The sequence below is a fragment of the Suricata suricatta genome, chromosome 17, assembly GCF_006229205.1.
Source record: "Suricata suricatta isolate VVHF042 chromosome 17, meerkat_22Aug2017_6uvM2_HiC, whole genome shotgun sequence".
Taxonomy (NCBI): Eukaryota; Metazoa; Chordata; class Mammalia; order Carnivora; family Herpestidae; genus Suricata; species Suricata suricatta.
The window spans coordinates 32,948,143-32,967,569 of NC_043716.1; the positions used below are offsets into that span (position 1 = coordinate 32,948,143).

At 45.6% G+C, this 19,427-nt stretch overlaps 1 protein-coding gene across 9 annotated transcripts in view; it reads left to right on the forward strand.

Annotated features, from left to right (window-relative positions):
* Nucleotides 1-17,757, forward strand: part of SPAG9 (sperm associated antigen 9) — a 98,090-nt gene extending 80,333 nt beyond the window's left edge. For 5 of the 9 annotated variants that reach the window (XM_029926816.1, XM_029926815.1, XM_029926809.1 and 2 more), the window contains 9 exons: nucleotides 471-551; nucleotides 1,324-1,391; nucleotides 3,508-3,656; nucleotides 4,681-4,852; nucleotides 6,654-6,767; nucleotides 8,636-8,674; nucleotides 9,611-9,787; nucleotides 12,255-12,404; nucleotides 14,232-17,757. In XM_029926816.1, the coding sequence (XP_029782676.1) occupies nucleotides 471-551; nucleotides 1,324-1,391; nucleotides 3,508-3,656; nucleotides 4,681-4,852; nucleotides 6,654-6,767; nucleotides 8,636-8,674; nucleotides 9,611-9,787; nucleotides 12,255-12,404; nucleotides 14,232-14,347 (1,066 nt within the window). In that variant the 3' untranslated portion in view covers nucleotides 14,348-17,757. The remainder of the gene's footprint in view (nucleotides 1-470; nucleotides 552-1,323; nucleotides 1,392-3,507; nucleotides 3,657-4,680; nucleotides 4,853-6,653; nucleotides 6,768-8,635; nucleotides 8,675-9,610; nucleotides 9,788-12,254; nucleotides 12,405-14,231) is intronic. The other 4 variants (XM_029926817.1, XM_029926812.1, XM_029926813.1 and 1 more) reach the window with 1 other exon arrangement.
* The last annotated feature ends 1,670 nt before the right edge of the window (nucleotides 17,758-19,427 follow it).

Below are 19,427 nucleotides of genomic sequence, written 5' to 3' on the forward strand. Positions count from 1 at the left end.
ATTTCATGTATGTCTCAGATGCCATAAAATACTCTTAATTTTTTTTCCCAACTGTTTAAAATGTAAAGACCATTTTTACTTGCATACTCTGCTAAGACAGGTGAAGCGCTAGGTTTGGCCTGCAGGCCGTAGCTTGCCACTCTCTGGTGTAATAAACCAGCCTGTTATCACAAAGTTATAGTTCCGTGTGGTTGAAAAGTCGGGTAATTTTTTAAAAAGGAGTTTAGCCAAGAATCCTGGAGTATGTTGTAACCTGAAACTAAGTGACTGTGTGTTATTCTGGTTCTGGCTTTTCATTTGTCTGTGTTTCTGTTTGCCCAAGCAGCTGATTTCTCTGCATTAGACGCCCATTGCTGTTACTTCCTGTGTTAACCCTTCTTTCCTCCTGAAGGGACTTTGTGCTCATCGTCAGATGTAAGCAGCAACTTGACGTTCTCTATGCCTTACCCGTCTTGATTTTGTTCTTGCAGTCTGTATGTGCACTCCTCCGCAGCCCAGTGGAGAGGATGCCTCCATTCCATTAAACTTAAAGATTCGATTCTCAGTATTGTGTAAGTTTTATTTTAGAAATTCTTCCTTTTAAACATATGTATTTTGATATAAACTACCTTTTAAGACTATTAAAGCTAACATGCGCTTCATGACTAAGCCACCAATATCCAGTTTTCTTTTTTTTTTTTTTTAACCCTCTTTATGGAATCAGAGAAGCTGAGTGAGATTCAAACTCTTACTAGAAAGTAAAGTAGTTCTTAAGTAGAGCTTTAGGTGAAACTGGCCAGGTTGATTCCTCACCAGAGTGTGAGTTCTTTAGTACTCCAGGACCTGTATGTTTGTTTTAGGATACTTTTTATACCTTGTACTTTGTGAGTATGTTGATTGGGGCATTGATTCACTAGTCTGTTTCTGCTTGTTGACTATCAAAAACTCCGGCGTCCACTCAAGGTGTCTGTCTCTGGTCTGTGGACCTTTTGCAATGGGAGAAGCTTCAGCCAGAAAGTAAAACCACTGAGTCACCTCACAGACTGTTTATTTAGTTCTGCTGACATGTTCATAGCAAGACTTTCTTGATGAAGACGACTGTGTTCTTGGGGTGCCGGCTGGCTATAGAGCATGTGACTCTTGATCTTGGGGTTGTGGGTTTGAGCCCCACGTTGGGCATAGAGATTACTTAAAAATAGAGTGTATTCTCTGGGTTCTGGTGTAAGCTCCTTGTCTATATCATGGGCTGGCCCTCTGAGAGCCTCTGAGCGACTAGTTGAGTAGCATGTGGCCCTTCCCGCATTCCCACATGGAGAGCTCTGAAACCCTGTTTCCTGTTTGCAGACACGTGAAAGGGATTGTGTTAGTGGCCCTGGCTGACGGCACCCTTGCGATCTTTCACAGAGGAGCTGGTGAGTTGCTATGAATATAGAGCCCTAATCTGTTGCTTTGCAAAAGCGCCTTCTAGCAGACTGGCTCACATCATAAAGAAATGGGACTTAATAGGAGAAAGAGTAAGGGTTTAAACTGAACGCTAACAATGGTGACTTTACAGATCCGTGCATGCATCTAGTTTATCCTTGCAAGGTGCTCTTGCCAAATGTGTGTGGAGGCAGCTGTTTCTCATTCGTATATTTACTCAATTAGGAGAAATTTAGTGAGAAGGAATCCTTTCTCTTTTTCAGTATTTTAAAAAGTAATTTGCATCCACTTAGATATGGAACATTTTTAATTGGATGTGGTTTAATCATTTTCATGTGGTGTTATTTATGTCCTTCCTCTTTCTACAACCGGTGTTTGTGTCATCAGCAGACGGGGCTGGTGGAGGCCCAGGAACCTGACATGAGTTAAGGAAACTGGGCAATTCAGCGTGTGCTACTTCCTAAGTCCTTGGTACATGTATCAGCCAAAATGATCAATCATTTTCTAGGTAGAAATTAGATTGCTAGAGCACGAGAATATTCTATACACACAGATACACTGAACTTGGATTTTAGCAGGCCTTTCTCCGAAGTCCCCTACCTTTTTGGGCTTGGGGAAAATGTGGGGTAGATGATGTTTCAGTGTCTGTAACTGACAGAGAGGTTGCTGGTTAATGACTCCATGTCGCCAGAGAGGGAGGCACCCCGTTTCACCTTGCTCAGGCCCTCTGTAGATGGTCTGTGAGCGCAGCTCTCGCAGCAGCTCGTGAGGAAGCTCCTGTTGTCATCCTCACAGATGAGGAGGCTGGAGGCACGGGGCTTTTTTATTCACTTCACAGTCAGCCAGCTAGTAAGTACAAAAGCTTAGAAAAAATGTGGTAATAAACGTCTTGGCACCCTGAATCCAAAATTACACTAAGAGAACAGACAAGATACATTTGATACGTTTAAATACAAAGTTCTTTGTTGGGGATCAGAAGAGTAAAGGGGGGGACAACATGTCTGAGGAATGAGAAGTACCTAACGGCTAACCACCAACTCAGTATGAGTTACTAAACATCTTTTTTTTTTTTTTTTTACATTTATTCATTTTGAGAGAGAGAGAGATTGAATCAATCCCAAGCAGGCTCCAAGATGCCAGCAGAGAGTCCGATGTGGGGCTCGAACTCAAAAACCATGAGATCAGTACCTAAGCTGAAACTCAGAGTTGGATGCTTAACTGACCGAGCCCCCTGGGCGCCCCTGAGCTACTGAACATATTAAGCCTCGTAGAAACCTGTGTGCAGGACAGGGCTGGTGATGACCCTGCCCCTCTCCGGCAGACAGACAACATGTTAAACCCGGAATACGCAGAGTTAGGATGAAGGGTCCGTAAACTGGGATATGTACAGAGCACACGCCAAGGATGATTAATTTTGAGAGAAGAAAACATAGGGCAGTAACAAAAAAGTGGGACTGGATGATTCTGTTTCCATTGGGCAAAACAGCGGACTAATGGGCGATGATATGTAAGGAGGCAGACTTGGGCTCGTTAGGCATGGGGAGTATCTTGTCAGAAAATAACAGCTTTTGCAAAATGCAAGAGCTGCTTTGTGAGGCTGTATGGTTTCTTTCACTGAACTCATTCAAGCAAGGTCTACAAAGCAAGCTTACAGTGGCTAATTCCCATTTGTATCTCTGTCCTCACTAAAATGATTACGTGCGTAATTCCTAAAGTGTTAGAAGTAAGTTGTCCTTAACATCTACCCAGGACACATCAGAATGTAAGTGAGTGACAGATACGTTATCCAAAGAGCTTTACTAAATCCCTTCTAATTCTGAAACTATTATTATAAACAGAAAACTTACTGCTGATTTATCCCATCACTGCTGCTGGTGGTGTGGAGATCCAGGCACCAGGTAGCTCATGGGACCAGATGACCTTTCCCAACTTTGCAGTAGACAGAAATGAGAGTCCGTCTCTGCAAAGAAAAGATTAAGTGACTAAATGGCATTTTGCCGTGCTTCAGCAATAAATTTATTAATTCATCCAAATGGAATGTTTCTTGTGTTAAAATTGAGGAAAAGATGGTCTTCATTAACTAATAAACCACTTCTTGTTTTAAAGATGGGCAGTGGGATTTGTCAAACTATCACCTGCTGGACCTTGGACGGCCTCACCATTCCATTCGGTGCATGACAGTGGTACATGACAAAGTCTGGTGTGGCTACAGGAACAAAATCTATGTGGTTCAGCCGAAGGCTATGAAAATAGAGGTAAGTGAAGCCATGCTTCCTGTACTTACTGAGTGTGTATTTTCTGAGGACTCTGAGCCCGTAATTATTTTTAGATTCTTTAGAAATTGCTTTCTGAGTCGGTGTTGTTGGGCACTTGAGTGGTTGTCTTGGATGACATCTTCACTTTCTGTGTTGCTTCACCTCTCTTGCCACTTGTGACTATGGTGGGAAGTGGTTTGTTTTGGGGTTTTTGTTTTTTGTTTTGGGGGGTTTTTAAAGGAAGGATTCACACATGAATGTTAAAATATGTGTCTGAATATCTGTAGATGCATATGTTTATTATCTGGACACATGGCTCCAATACATGTAATTTTGTGCGGGTTGTTGGGGACAAGGGCTCTCAAAGCTCTGCCGCCCCACGGGTGTCAGGCAGATCCATATCTGTGTCCTGGATGGAGAAATAAGATTGCAGTGGGAATTTGTTTTAAAAACAAAAACCTCTGAGCATTGCTTTCTTAAAAGTGTTGCCACAATACATAAATTCATTCTAATAATTTTTAAAAAAGAAAAACGGCAGGAAAATTTTAAGGTGAAAGTCCTCCCTTTGTTCCAAACCCTAGTCTGTTCCCTAGAAGTCCCACAGTCAGCCGCTTGGTGGGATCCCCTGTGCAGATATACACACACAGACAGCGTTGTTGGCTCCTTTGCATTTAATTATAAACAGGCTCTTACTTCATGCATCGCTCTGCGACAATACAAACTCCTGAGATCAAATTCAGCCTTTTTGTTGGGCTCTGCTACAGAGTCCGGACATGCCAGTGTTCCTTTCGTAAGTCGACACCCTACAGAGCGCTGAGACCTCATGCCCTTTGTTTGTTCCTCCTTCTGTCTTGTCGTCCAGAGCAAAAGAACTGCGTCTGTAAGCGTAGTCATATTTAGTAAATACTGTTTAGGCTCCTCTTTTAATATTCAGTCTGCCAGATTGTTTTATCAATTAGTACAGTTTTTAAACATGAACTCCCACATAATCAAAGTAACATTGTGATTGAACCATCTTTCCTAGAAATCCTTTGACGCACACCCCAGGAAGGAGAGCCAGGTGCGGCAGCTTGCGTGGGTAGGGGACGGGGTGTGGGTCTCCATTCGCTTGGACTCCACGCTCCGTCTCTACCATGCGCACACTTACCAACACCTCCAGGATGTGGACATTGAGCCTTACGTAAGCAAAATGTTAGGTAAGCTTCCAAGCCTTCTGTCTTTATCAGTTGAAGAAAATGTTTTATTTTTAAATAGTCTCAGAGGCTAGGTAGAACCAACAAATAAGTTGCCTCAGGACGGTGAGCTGTTATCACTGGAAGTGTCAGGCAGCTGCCCCATGTACCCCGTGGTTCTTGACAGAAACTTCGGGTCACCTTCACTCCCCTCCATTCCCCACACCTAATCCGTCACAGGGAGCTGTCAAGTCTGCCTCCAAAAATATCTTAAATCAGTTACTTCTTCATCTCTACCATTATATCCCTGTAGGCCAGGCTGTCCCCCAACCCCCTTGGGTATCTGTGAGCCTCCTAACCAGTCTCTGTGTTCCCAGCCTGGTCGGCTCTCTGCGTGGTAGCCAGTGTGCAGAGGCCACCATGGCGTACTTAGCTCGTGCCAGCCGCTTTGAGAATATTCCTGCCTTTAGGTGAGGTGACGTTTTGTGACACCACCATGAAGAACTGGCCCAGGGCCCAGGCCACTAGAGCTCACCAAGTTCTTTCCCATTTCAGGTCCCCCACATGTGCTATTATACTGTGCCCGATGAGTTCTTTTTGGTCCCTGTTTACCTGGCTCTCAGGTCATAGCATACATGTCACATCCAGAACAGACCTTCCCGATCTTCTGATTTAAGATCTTGGCTTATCATTATTGTGCTTGCACCAATACCATTTGGTTCTTCTTTATTGTCTCTCTCCCCAAAGACCGTAAGCCCACGAAGGACAGGGACCATCGCTGGCTTGTGCCCTGCCATAGCCTCATCTGGCACTCTGTGACTGTTAGGAATGTCATAAACACAGCATTTCAGGGTGTCCTATGGCCACAGGTTAAAGATCTCTAGCTTAGACTGAATGGTGGTTAAGGCTCCTTCTAATCCTCCGTGATCATCTTCTCAGTTCCTGGAAGTAGACCCTGTGAGTGACGAAATGCTATTTGTCTTAAATGCATTATTCCCTATTTATGAGTTATCCTTTCAAGTCTCAGAAAATAAGATGAGATGTAGAAATTCCCTTCAAGTAAAAGAGTGCATCCAGTCTCCCTACATTACGTGTCTCTGGTATCCTAAAATACCTAAACTGCTGGTGAATTAGAGTATGTAAACGAGGAAAGAATACATGTTTTGATTAAGATTGTTTTTACCTCTGCAAGGAAATTTAAGGCAGAGCAGAACTCTTTCAGCTTATAAAAACAAAGGACATTTGATTTTCCAATCTAGCAGTCTCTGTTTTGTTGTTTTTTGTTTTTTGTTTTTTAAGTTTATTTTTAATTATTTTGAGAAAGAGAGAGCAAAGGGGAAGGGGCAGAGAGAAAGGGAGACAGAATCCCAAGCATGCTCTGCACCGTCAGCACAGAGCCTGGTGTGGGGCTCAAACTCACGAACTGTTAGCTCATGACCTGAGCCGAAGTCCAGAGTTGGACTCTTAACCAACTGAGCTGCCCGGGTGCCCCAGTGTTTTTTGCTTTATTTTGGAGATGGGTTTGGTTTGGATTTCTTTTGCAGCTCCCTAATTAAATCTTGTATCCTGCCTCCTGGTCAACAGAATTTTTTTTCTGAATGGTAATGTGATGTCAGCTACATTCAGAATTTTCTTTTTTCGTTAACCATGAATGATCAGATAGGTGATAAAGCCCACTGGAAGTTTGCTTTGATGTGCACCTTCAGGAAACATCCAACTAGCTCTGGTCAGCCTTTCCTCTCTATAACAGCCATTCTGAGGGACTTGGAACCTAAAACATCATTTGCTCTAGTTTCTCAATAAAATTTTCTCCCCTGCTCTACAGGTACTGGAAAACTGGGCTTCTCTTTTGTGAGGATCACAGCTCTTATGGTGTCTTGCAATCGTTTGTGGGTGGGGACAGGAAACGGTGTCATTATCTCCATCCCATTGACAGAAAGTAAGTATATGTTTAGCTGCCTGCCACAGTGCAGACAGAAGAGCTGCAGGATGTAGTTGTGTCCAGAATTCAGGCAGAAGGAATGGTTTTGCTATTGGCAAATCTGTGGTAATTCAGAAAATCAAGCTGGTGACCAACACCTAACCGTTGTCCTTTCATTACTTGTACAAAACTTACAAATGGTAGCAAATAACAGTGCCCGTGCACCAGGACCAACGTGTGTAACGAAACACGCTCGACTGCGAGAAGTTCCTTTTCTCAATTCAGGAATCTCAGTTTCCTCCTTTAGAAAGAGGTTCAAGTCCAGCTTTCTCCCAGTGTTAGTACATCAGCATCTGAAAACAGGGCCTAGAATCATTCTGGTCCTTCATCTCTCCAGCAGTTACTTGAGGATGTCCTGCTTGGTTTATTTGAGGTTTAGGAAATGTGGGAAGTTTCTGAGGTCAGCAAGCACTCAGTTATGCTGGAGACAAGCTTTCTCTCCCGTATGTGAAAATTGATGTGAACAAGATGTACATTATGTGTTTTTCATATTATGTTCCTTTACATTGATTATTCATCCAGTGAGTGTTTTTATGTCTCAGAATTCATGGGCTGGGAATGTTCTGAAAACAGGTGCCCTGAGTCCGTAAGATAAGTCCATCAACAAAACTCTCAGAACTGCCCTTCTTTCCTTCAGGAGGTGGGGAAGAGGTGTGGAAGGTCCTCTATCGGGAGCCTTTGAAGAACCTTAATTTGTTTCTTTTTCTTTTTTCCTTTCTATTTATTTTGAGAGAGAGAGAGCACGAGAGACAGCTCGTGCTCAAGAGGGGGAGGGGCAGAGAGAGAGGGAGACAGAATCCCAAACAGGCTCTACACCATCAGCACAGAGTTGGATGCGGGGCTTGAACTCACGAATGCAAGATCATGACCTGAGCTGAGGTCAAGAGTCAGATGCTTAACCGACTGAGCCACCCGGGGTGCCCCTGAAGAACCTAAATTCTTTTTTTTTTTTTTTTAATATTTTTTAATGTTTATTTTTCAGAGAGAGAGAGAGAGTGTGTGTGTGTGAGAGAGCGAGCAGGGGAGGGGCAGAGAGAGGGAGACACAGAAGCTGAAGCAGGCTCCAAGCTGTCAGCACAGAGCCCACTGTGGGCCCCGAACTCAAGAATGCAAGATCATGACCTGACCTGAAGTCAAGATCAGACGCTCAACCGACTGAGCCACCCAGGCGCCCCAGAACCTAAATTCTTAATTCCAGCTGTCTTTTCTGTAGTTACTTATAAATCTACTTGAGTTTATTTCAGTTCTTTATAAAAGAGAGTTCCATTTTAACATAGCCATTTGAACAGGATTTCTTTTCCTTTTTTTATGTTTATTTCATTTTGAGAGAGCAAGCATGAGCCAGGGAGGGGCAGAGAGAGAGGGGGACAGAGCATCTGAAGCAGCCCCTGTGCTGACAGCAGCAAGCCCAGCGTGGCTCAAACCCACGAACCACGAGATCATGACCTGAGCTCTCAAAGTTGGATGCTCAAACGACTGAGCCCCCCCAGGCGCCCCTTGAACAGGATTTCTTAGAGAAAGGGGAAATAATAGCATTTCAGAAGAATGCTACTGCTAAGTTCTCATTCTTTGAAATTGCTTTATAATTAAGGAAAGCAAAATCACAGTAAATCAAAGTATCCTTTTTGAGCAGAGATAGTCTACAGAGGCTTTGGTCAGAACTTCCATGTTACTTGGTATTTTACCGAGTTGGACTTCGTTAGTGTAGTCAGGTGCGTGGAGGGCCACGCCAGCAGCTGGGAGAGAGGTCCGAGGGTGCAGGCTCGCGGTCGCGTGGCCCCCTGCCGCACGCCCCTCCATGTCCCTTTCCTCCTCTCTCACCCTAGCCGTAATCCTCCACCAGGGACGCTTACTGGGGCTGAGGGGTAAGTGCAGATCCTGAACCCAGCTCTCCTTCCTGGCTTCCTCTGACGGCCCCCGGGAGGCTGTCCTCCGGCTCTGGAGGCCCTCTTGAATGTTCTTAAACGCCATCCACTCGCGGTCACTGCATCGCAGCAGGTGTCCTGTCGGTTTTGTTTTTTAATATTTGTTCCACGGCCACCAAACTACTGCTCAGCGGCTTAGTGTATTTATCATCTTTTGTTGCAGCTGAACTTTCCTTCAGACTTTGTTTTCCTTCCAGTAAACACACGAAGCATCTCTTACAACTGTCTTTAATCTCCATTGTTTACTCTTGTTACCAACCATGTTTCCTTCATTCACTTACTGGCCCATGGAATGGGGATGTTTTGTGAGTCTGGTTGTTCTAAAATAATGCAGCAAACCATAGTCTGGTGCTCACCAAAGCCACCCTTTTGTAGTGGCTGGATCCTTTAAACACAGCTTCTTACCACCCCCCTCAAGGGAGATATTCTTACTACAGGGGAGAAAAATCAGAAGATAGACTATGAGATTTTTATTTAAAAATACGTACATTTACTTTAAACTGTGTAATTGGTTAGTCTGCTAAAATGGGGATTAAAACAACAACAACAACAACAACAACAGAAAACAGACATCCCTAAGATTCAAATCTATTAATGTTGCTTTTTTAAAAAAATTAATAGATGTGTTTAAAAAGTAAGCTTAGTTATTGCTAGACTGGCAAAATCCCCTACTCCATTTACTGAGGTACCTAAAAATAACTAGCATGCTGTATAATCTTTTTCCCCTCAGCTTTGTCTTGAGTTGACGTTGCTGCCCTTGTTTTTATCTCCACTGGCTGTAGCTTTTAGATAATATCCTAAGGATTAACCAGTAACATCCTGCGTCATCACCGATTCCTAGGGGGTAGTATATGGTATCTGGTTTTTCTGTTGCAGCGAATAAAACCTCAGGAGCACCAGGAAACCGTCCTGGAAGTGTAATCCGCGTGTATGGCGATGAGAACAGCGATAAAGTGACTCCGGGGACGTTCATACCCTATTGCTCGATGGCACACGCCCAGCTTTGCTTCCATGGGCACCGGGATGCGGTGAAGTTCTTTGTGGCAGTCCCAGGTGAGCTAGATTATTCTGGCGAGAAGTTGCATGTCTCTCTTCTGTCCCGTGCTCCACCACCTAGGCTAATGCTAAGTACTGGAGTCACAGATCATTCCCGGGGAACATATGAAACATTTTTGTAATTGGACGTATGGATGAAGCACTATAGGCATATTTGAATGAAATTGTTTTGGAATCTCTCCTCTCTTCCCCCAAAACAAGCTTGTTGATTTTTATTTAAGAGACTTGCTTGCTTTTGAAAAGCAGTGGTACTATTTTGTCACTGCGGGTTCAGAAATGGTCATGGCCTAATAAAGGAGATGGCTAGAAGGAAGGCTGTCATCAGAATTGTATACAGGAAGGGACAGGACACTCCGGTACCTGTCCCAGTGTTGTGGCAAAGAGTAGCAGACTGGGGTCCCTGCCTTGCCGCTCGCATAGCTCTCTGGAGCAGGTCACTTAGCCTCGGAAATGGGTTCTCATTTCCCTGGTTTTTTTAAAAACATTTTTAAATGTCTATTTATTTTTGAGATAGAGAGCACAAGCAGGGGAGGGGCATCTCGAGAGAGAGAGGGAGACACAGAATCCAAAGCAGGCTCCAGGCTCCCAGCTGTCAGCACAGAGGCCAACACGGGGGCTCGAACTCAAGAACAAGGAGATCATGACCTGAGCTGAGGTCAGACGCTCAGCCGACTGAGCACCCAGGCGCCCCTCTGGTCCTCATTTCCTAAGTGGACGTGACCGATCTCCACTCTGCCGACCTCCTTTGTGGTGAAAATTCACGGAAGGGCTCTACAACTATAAAGCACCATCCAGATGAGAGGTGGTAGTGGTGATGTCTGGGGAGAAACGTTCTGTCCCCGGAGGATACTGAACGGATGGGACTGACCACCCGAAAGCAGGACCCATGCCTGGAATGTTCTCCCCCGTAAGATGCAAGTTTTGGATTTCTGCAAAATTCAAATCTGATATTGCCACACTAACCATGTGACGCTAAACATGATAGTGTCCATGTATTAGGGTTCTTCAGGGATACAAACAGTCGTGTGTGAAAGGGAGAGATTGATATAATTTAGGGAGTTCTTGCATGTGAGTATGGGGGCTGGCAGGGGTGAAGTCTGCGGGGCAGGCCAGCCGGCGGAGCCCCGGGAAAGGGGGGATGTTGCAGCTGGAGTCCAAAGGCAGTCTAGAGGCAGAATTCCTTCTTCCTTGGGGGACCCACCCTTTCCTCTGAAGGCCTTCAGCTGATTGGATGAGGCCCACCAGCAGCATGGAGAAGAATCTGCTTTACTCAAAGTCCACTGACTTATGTGTTAATTAGATCTAAAAAATACCTTCAGCGGCAACATCTAGAGTGGCAGTTAGCCGTGTATCTGCACACCGTAGCCTAGTCAAGTTGACACCTGAAGTTAACCACCATACTCACTTTCCGAGGAGTGTTCCAAAGATCAAGTGATTAAATGTATATAACGTAGGGCTGGTACATGGGACCCTAATCAGATATTCAGTTTTCTTAGCAACATGGGAATGAGCTCCCTGAAACATACACCTTGTATATTTGCATAGTTATTTCCTAGGATAAATTCCTAGATATGGAATTGGTGGTAGTATTTTTTTTGCATTTGTGTGTGAACAAAAGGTCCTAGAATCCCCTTTGAATCTCCTTTTTATGTTTCTCTAATCCCTGTCCCTTGCCCTTTTCATCTCCATCTGTTACTACTGTCTTGAAGGGGATGAGTATCCTCCTGTCCCTGGTGTTTATATTTATACATACGAACATATCTGTAAATAATGTGTAGCCTTTTTTGTGTCTTTGAACTTAAATGATGTGCCGCATGTATATTCTTCAACTTCGCATTTTTCTGAGATTTGTTAATGTTTATACATAGAAATCTAGTTCATTTAACTGTGGTCTAGTAAAGCTTTCTCTCTCATTTCATGCTCAAAAATTCTACCTTATAACTTTAACTTTACAGTAAATGGCCCATGTGCCAGTAATTTTATTTGCATAATCTAAATTACAAATAAAATGTACTTGTCTTAAAAATGAGAGGAAAACCATGGATTTGAACTACATTTAAATGTTAACTATGAATATCTAAACTCATAGTGCTTAAGTTGAAGACCTTTTCCGGTCTCTTACACGAATGCACAGGTACCTTTTCCTCAACCCTTCAGATAACAAGATGTTGATAATAGGCTGAAAAGCAGGCAGCGAAGACTCGCCACACGCAGGTCTCGTAATGGATTTGGATCCGCTCCTGCTTTGGCACAAAATGCCTCTACTTAGATTTTCGCATTGGGTTTTTAGGACCTTGATAGGTGTTTTCTGATCATGGAGAGGGTTCTGGCATCCCCAGTACTTCGGTCGTATCACAGTACATCTACCTTCTTATTCAACTTCCTGAAGATACTCAGAGAAAATGAGTCTTCCCCCGCCCCAGCGTGTGATAAGTCATGTTCACTTCTATTCTTGCACAAATAGGTCAAGTCGTCAGCCCACAAAGTGGCAGTAGTGGCACCGATCTAACAGGTGACAGAGCAGGGCCGTCTGCACAGGAGGCTGGCAGCCAGACGCCCTTGAAGTCTATGCTCGTCATCAGTGGAGGCGAGGGCTACATCGACTTCCGAATGGGTAAGCCGTCGGTTCTGGGAGCTCGGTTTCCAGTGTTCTGTTCTGTAACTCCGTGCCGGCAGCACGGAACCCGGCGCGGGGCTCAGGCTCCCCAACCACGAGAGCACGACCTGCAGCAAAATCAAGAGTTGGACGCTTAACCAACCAAGCCACTCAGGCACCCCTATCATCATGTTTTTAAATTTAAAAGCCGAACTCACATAGTTCCATTCTTAGATTTTGTCTTGAGCCTTAACTTTAAAACATGCCCCACCATACGGTTTGACATTGCTGTGGAAGGAGGTGGGTAAGTGGGTAAAGGAGAGTTTGGCGTGCAGAGAAAAATGCAAACCTTTAGGGTTTTTAACCCCCTCTGTCACTGTTCCTAGTTGATGGCACCAGTGTTTTCTTGGCCTGGCTGACATTCCGGTGAGACACACGCCAGCACCGCAGCAGGTCAGCGGTGTGTCGTGGCCCCTGTGGGTACTAGTGTGTACGATCCGCTGCAGTCTGTCCCATGAGACAGGGTGTCGTCAGCTGTGTTAGAATAACCCTGCTCTGCTCCAACACCAGCCATGCGCCTTTGCTTTTCGGGTTTTTTTTTTTTATGTCTTTTATTTTTATTTTGAGAGAGACAGAGACAGAGTGCAAGTGAAGGAAGGGCAGAGAGAGGGAGATACAGAATCCAAAGCAGGCTCCAGGCCCTGCGCTGTCAGCACAGAGCCCCATGTGGGGCTCGAACTCACAAACCGTGAGATCATGACCTGAGCCGAAGTCGGACCTCAACTGACCGAGCCACCCAGGCGCCCACAGTGATGCACCTTTGGAGAGGAGTATGGTTTGCTTACACTGGGCCTTGGAGAGCAGTGTCTTTGATCAGGACCTCAGTTCTCAAGTTCACTTAGTTATTTCCGGGAGAACCTATAACCTGTCTGTGACTTCAGCTTCATTTCTTCATTACCACCCCACACTGTTCACTCACCACCTGTCCTGAACTTGAAAATCCTGGGAAGAAAAAACTCAGTGCCGGGGCACCCGACTGGCTTAGTCGGTGGAGCATGCAACTCTTGATCTCAGGGCTGTGAGCTTGAGCCTTGTGTTGGGTGTAGAGATTGCTTAAAAATAAAATCTTAAAGGGGCACCTGGGTGGTTCAGTTGGTTAAGCATCCAGCTTCATCTCAAGTCATGATCTCGCAGTTTGTGAGTTCGAGCCCTGCGTTGGGCTCTGTGCTGGCAGCTCAAAGCCTGGAGCCTGCTTTGGATTCTGTGTCTCCCTCTCGCTCTGCCTCTCCCATGCTCATGCCCTGCCTCTCTCTCTCTCTCTCTCTTAATAATAAATCAGTGTTTAAAAAAAAAATAAAATCTTAAAAACAAAAGTAAAAACTCAGTATTTCAGTATATAGAGTGACGAATGTGCCGTCTCGTACTGCTAGGAGCACGAGAAACACTTTTTGTTTCCGGTGCCCTCGTGCTCTCTCTCTGATCGGAGAGTTTTACTGTCCCCGACGACAGGCATGTGTGGGTGCACGGCTCTGTCTCTGCGCCACCACGTTTCTAGTTGAAATAAATGAGAGCGGACCCTGTCCCCTTGGACCGACACAGGGTCGGACGGCCTTGCCTTCTGGCTTCCCCTCATTTCTGTTCGGTTCAGCACGCAGACGTGTTGCGGTGAGTTTGCGGCGCAGTACCGTGAGCCCGCTCTGCCCTCGGAGCCTGAGGCAGGAACTCCCCTTCTCAGGAGCCGGGCGTCCTGTGTGCTTGGAGACGGGGGTCGCCGGGTTCCCAGACCTGTCGTGGCCCCGCCTGTTCCTGCCCCACCTGACTGGTGTCGCTCCCTGTCGCCCCCAGGTGATGAGGGGGGAGAATCAGAACTTCTTGGAGAGGATCTTCCACTGGAGCCTTCTGTTGCCAAAGCGGAAAGGAGTCACCTGATCGTGTGGCAAGTGCTTTGTGGCAGCGAGTGAGTGAGCACACAGGAGGCCGCCTGGCGGGGACGGGGAGGCCGTCTCTTCTGCATGGTTTCTTTTCCCTTTGCCCCTTAATTTAATGCTCTCCTCGTGAAATCCGTTTCACCACATGATGTGTGAGCATTTTTTTTCCTGTTAACTTTATCTCACAAGACTTGTCCTGCCCGTAACAATACAGGAACTAGCTGTTTTACTGCACCAGTGTTCGAGGAGATTTCAGTACGTTATGAACAAATCAAGGAATGTTCACTCTGCAAACTGGTGAATTCTAGGAAGCAATCTATGCGTGGCTCACTCTGCCACAGCTAGTGTCGCACACTACGTTCGATGGGGTCACTTTTGAGCTGTCGCCAATAATGGAATTAATGGGAACCCTTGATAAGTGGAACTGTACCGTTCAGTACAATAACAGTCTTCCCCAGTGTGCTGTAAAACTGACACAAACTAGTACCAGGTGGGTTATCAGGCGCTCTCAGTGTCCCAGGGGGCTACAAGCTAACTGTAAATTACTTTGACTTTCAAATCTGACAAATCTTGTTTATATATAGTATATAAAACCTTGTTTTCATCAGATTTGGGGGGGTTTTATATTGAAGAAATTAAGACTACACTATTTAAATAAAAGTTTCCTGTTTCTGACTTATTAGAGCTCTACAGTTTATGAGGCCTGCTCTCTGGATATTGTAATGATGATTCTGAGATTAATTAGTCTCCCTCGTTTTCATACTGACATGTCGGGAAGGGTTACCGTTGGTAACGGCTCAGAGGATTGCTTCAGCTGTGGGAGGACTTGTCCTTGAGGAAATTGGGTTTGGATCGCTGTAGCCAGGGAGGGCGGTGGCTGGTGGAGGTTTCTCCAGGTAAAAACGTCACCTGTTCTCCAGTTCTGGGACCGTACTTCCCAGTCCCCGAGAGCAAAGCAGCAGCGAAGCGTCCTGGGAACCGCAGGACAGTGTTCTCTCTGGTTCTGTGTAAAACTGCAGAACAGCCAGCACTTGAAATTTTGTATATAAATGACACCTTTAAGCTTTTGTGCCCTTTTGAGATTAAAATGCCACCTTCAAAGAGGAGAGCCACGAAGGGGAAGAAGACAAAGCCGAGATACCATAAAGTAGAACTTTCATGTCCACCTTTTTACTCCTAACGCCCATTTCAAAAGTTGAGTTCAGGTTTTCTTGTGTCCTGCGTTTTAAAAAACCATTATGCTGCAGTTCTTCCCCCTCCCGAACGCCTTGAAAACGCGTGATTTACCATTTCTTTAAGCAAAGCTAAATAGAAATTGAAGTGTTAATTTTAAAATATAAACCTGTTGAATAACGGACCCCGATCACCAGAAGGCGCGCTGGAGGGAAAGTAAGCCAGCACTGGCCTCAGACTGTGGAAGCGCTCTGAAGCACGGAGGCCCGTGGCTCCTGAGCAGTGAAAAGTGTGCCGCTGTCCTGAAGCATCGCCTGGCTCAGCTAGGTGATAAGTACATGGGGTCTGAGGGGCCGGAGGGAGCCTTTGGCTCCACTGGGCCATGATCTGCGTGGGCGCATCGAGTCACGACGAAGCAGCGGCCACCTCACATGGCCAGGAGAAAGGAGCCCCCTTTGGCAAAAGCTGTAGTGAAAGGCTGATTTTTTGCTTGAGATACTTCAGCCTCTTTTTCATAGCTTAGAAGCTACTCTTTTATTTCAAATCTGAGCCATTCTTGGCACTACCTAAAAACCAAAAAAAACCCCCTCACATTGTTAAAGCGTTTTGCCGGGGGGGGGGGGGATTGCATAAATTCACAAAAAGGAGACCCCAAAGTGTTTGGGGATTTTAATCCCAAGAAATAAACATCCCGAGTCAGACCCCACTTGCCGTTCAGTTTGTACATGTTTGTACGACCAAATGTCAGTTAGGAAATCAGGAGTTAAAAGATGAAAAACGCGAACATGTTACAATGGCTCTAATTGCTCTTATTGGCTTTAACTTAAGGAATATAGGGATGTAGCTGTTTTATCTAAAGCCGTCAGATTGTCCGCGGCCCTGTTAGTTAACATCAGGGCCTAGAGAGAGTACAGAAATGCTCATACAATTTGTGTTAAGGGCTTGTCCTTATATGTGTAATATTGTTTAAATACTTTTGCACATCACCTTATTCCCCTCCTTTCCCCAATAACAGGTTTATATTTTTGTAACCTTCACTTTGGTTAAGGTGGTAATGTTCACTATGGTAAGAACCAAAATGTAAGCTTCTTGCAAGCAGCAAAGTGGTTGGGGCAGACTGCCTCGAGCTTCCAGCCCGAGGGTAGAGAAGAGGCTTGAATACCTTGGGTTGGTCTCTCCATGTCCAAAATACAGGTATTGTCCCTGTTGGAAGAATAAGGGAAACCCGAGAATCTTCTCCTTTTGTTATGCTTGGCTGATGTACGAGGTTGACCGCGTGAAGCCGCCATGCTCACCCGCTGCTGGTCCTCAAGAATGTCCGTATCCTACGCTCCCACCTAACGCTTACTGTGAAATGCAGGCGAAAGTCCCTGGGTGGCAAAGGGAGGATATTCTTGAAGAACTGCACCACTTTGAGGGTGTTTTTCTCCAACCTGTGTGGATCTACGCGTTTTAAACGGGAAGGAATATCTTAACGGATGCAGCTCGTTGAGAGTGTAAACCATTTTGAGCACAAACTATGCAGCACGTAACTTTTCAAATTAAGTGTGTTTGCATAGAAAAGATGAAAATACATTCTCTCAGTTGCTGTCTTGTTCATTTCTTGTAAAGGTCTTACTGCATTTGAGAATAGACCCTTTAACATAGGCTGCCTTAGTAACAGAACAAAGCAAAACAGTTGTCTCATAATATTAACCGTCCTAAAGAATGTGCGTCTTTCTTGCAAATGCTGTGGAACTGAATATTTATTTCCTTGTGAGTATTATGACCGTTACCAAAGGACTCCACCGGACTTAGGCCTCTTCTTCATGGATCATGTTGAGAAAGGGACTCGTTTGGCCCCTGCTTGTGACATGGGAAGAGTAGAGAAGAGAGAATTAAATGTGGAAATCATCAGTGCTTTTCTAACAGGGTGATGCTATTTTGTAACACTAAATGTCTTCTTCTTTCTCTTAAAAAAATTAAGTTTTTATTATTAATTTTGTCGTACATTTCTCAATATATTTGAATATATTTTAACCATTTTATGTTCTGAATTTGTTTCTTGTCCTAGACATTTTCTCCAGACTCTTACTGGCCTCTATAATCTGACAAATGGGTTCTAGAGTGTTCCACTCGTTGTCTGTTAGAGGCTGAGGCTTCATTTCTGTGAGCAAAAAGCTCATTTAGCAATGTAGTTATTTCGGTATTTATTTCTATTATGGAATCCCTGGGGTTCGGAATGTAACTTTGTACATGAAATATATATAAATATGTATATGAAACACGTATGAGGCCCAGTGTATTTTGTTTTGTTTTTGCCTCTCCTAGGGGTCTGATTTTTTTTGATTCAACAGTCTAATAATCTTCCCCCATCGAACAGGGCATGTCTGAGGGCAGGGACTGTCCCCCTGTGACACTGGCTGAAGGTGAGCAGTGGGGCATACAGGAAGCTCACGTCTGCTTGGCTCACATGTCCAAATGAGATCTGAGTAATAGACGATAGGGCTTTCTAGAAACGTGGGCGTGCTGAGTAGCAACCCACGCATGATGCAAGGCATACCATTTGCCAGGTTGACTCAGTAACGTAGATGTTAATAATGCCACGTGCTTACCTGTGACCCATTTGCTTGGGAGAGACTCTGGAAGGAGGGGTGATTATAAAACTGATCGTGGGGTGGCACCATGGGAACCCGTATTCCGTGCAGAGAGGTTGAGTCCCATCCGGTGTCTCTTGTTTACAAGACACGTGGGGTTCTGCCACGGCAGTAAAAGGAGCCCTGAGCAGCGTGTTAACAGGACAGTTCCCTCGGTGAAGGAAGGCACCGCCGTCCGTCCAGGTGAGGTGGGACAACCTAGCGTGTAATTAATAGCCTGGCTCATTCCTGCTCGACAGGACCTCACCTAGCTGCTCCTCGGTCCTCTGGGGCCTGCCAACTCATTGTTTTGGAAACCGATTAATTCTTTTCAGCCCCATTCAGTCATTTTACTGAGCCAGCTGGTCTTCAGGTGAGAAGCCGGGGTAGCAGTCCTGGAAAGGACACGTTCATTGTAGTCTTGTAGGGGGAACAGGACTGTCCTCAGCACGGGGACTGTGGCCGGCAGTCCCACCCTGTGGGGAGCGAGCCTGCTGATGACCACAAAGGGCATGGACTTAATTTTCTGTAGTGGCCAATTTGTTAGGAAAGATGATTTATTTATTTTGAGAGAGAGAGAGTGCGCGCTCCCACACAAGCTGGGGAGGGGCAAAGAGAAAGACGCAATCTCAGGCAGGCTCCATACTATCACTGCAGAGCCTGTGTGGGTCTCGAACTCACAAACCACGACATCATGACCTGAGCCCAGATCAAGAGTCGGACACTGAACACATTGCGCCACCAGGTTCCCCAATACTGTCCAGTTTTACACTCACTTCCTTGAGACACTGGCGGTATGTGGTGGGAAAGAAGGCTCTAGACCCGTCCAACCTCTTCCCCCTACAGTGACCCTGGGCAAGTCACTTTATTCAACACAGCACCCCAGAAACACTCATAAAGGCATAAAGCACCCCAGACCACGGAATTGGACTCCATTGTCGCTGGACCCAGGCATCTGTGAGCTGTGGTAGGTCAGTGTGAGGTGGGGCTTGGCATGCGTCAGAGGAGGGTGGGCTGGCCGGTGCTCTACAAAAGCCCTAGCTCATCCCCGCGCCCCCCGGCCCCAGGTCTGTGACTCTGGCGCTCTTGCCTTGGTGTGTTGTCTGTACACACCAACCACACCCGCCTTCCTGCACACCCGGGGTTTGGCCCAGTCCCCCGGGAGGCCCAGATATTTTAATTACTTAAAACGGTCCAATTCATCAGAACAACACTGAACAAAAGGAGCCAGATAGTTCAGCTCCTGATGTCAGGTCCCGGCAGAACACTGGCTCCCGGCCACAGACAAAAAGTAGTTCTGATTCGATCCGAGTGGAGGCCCGAAG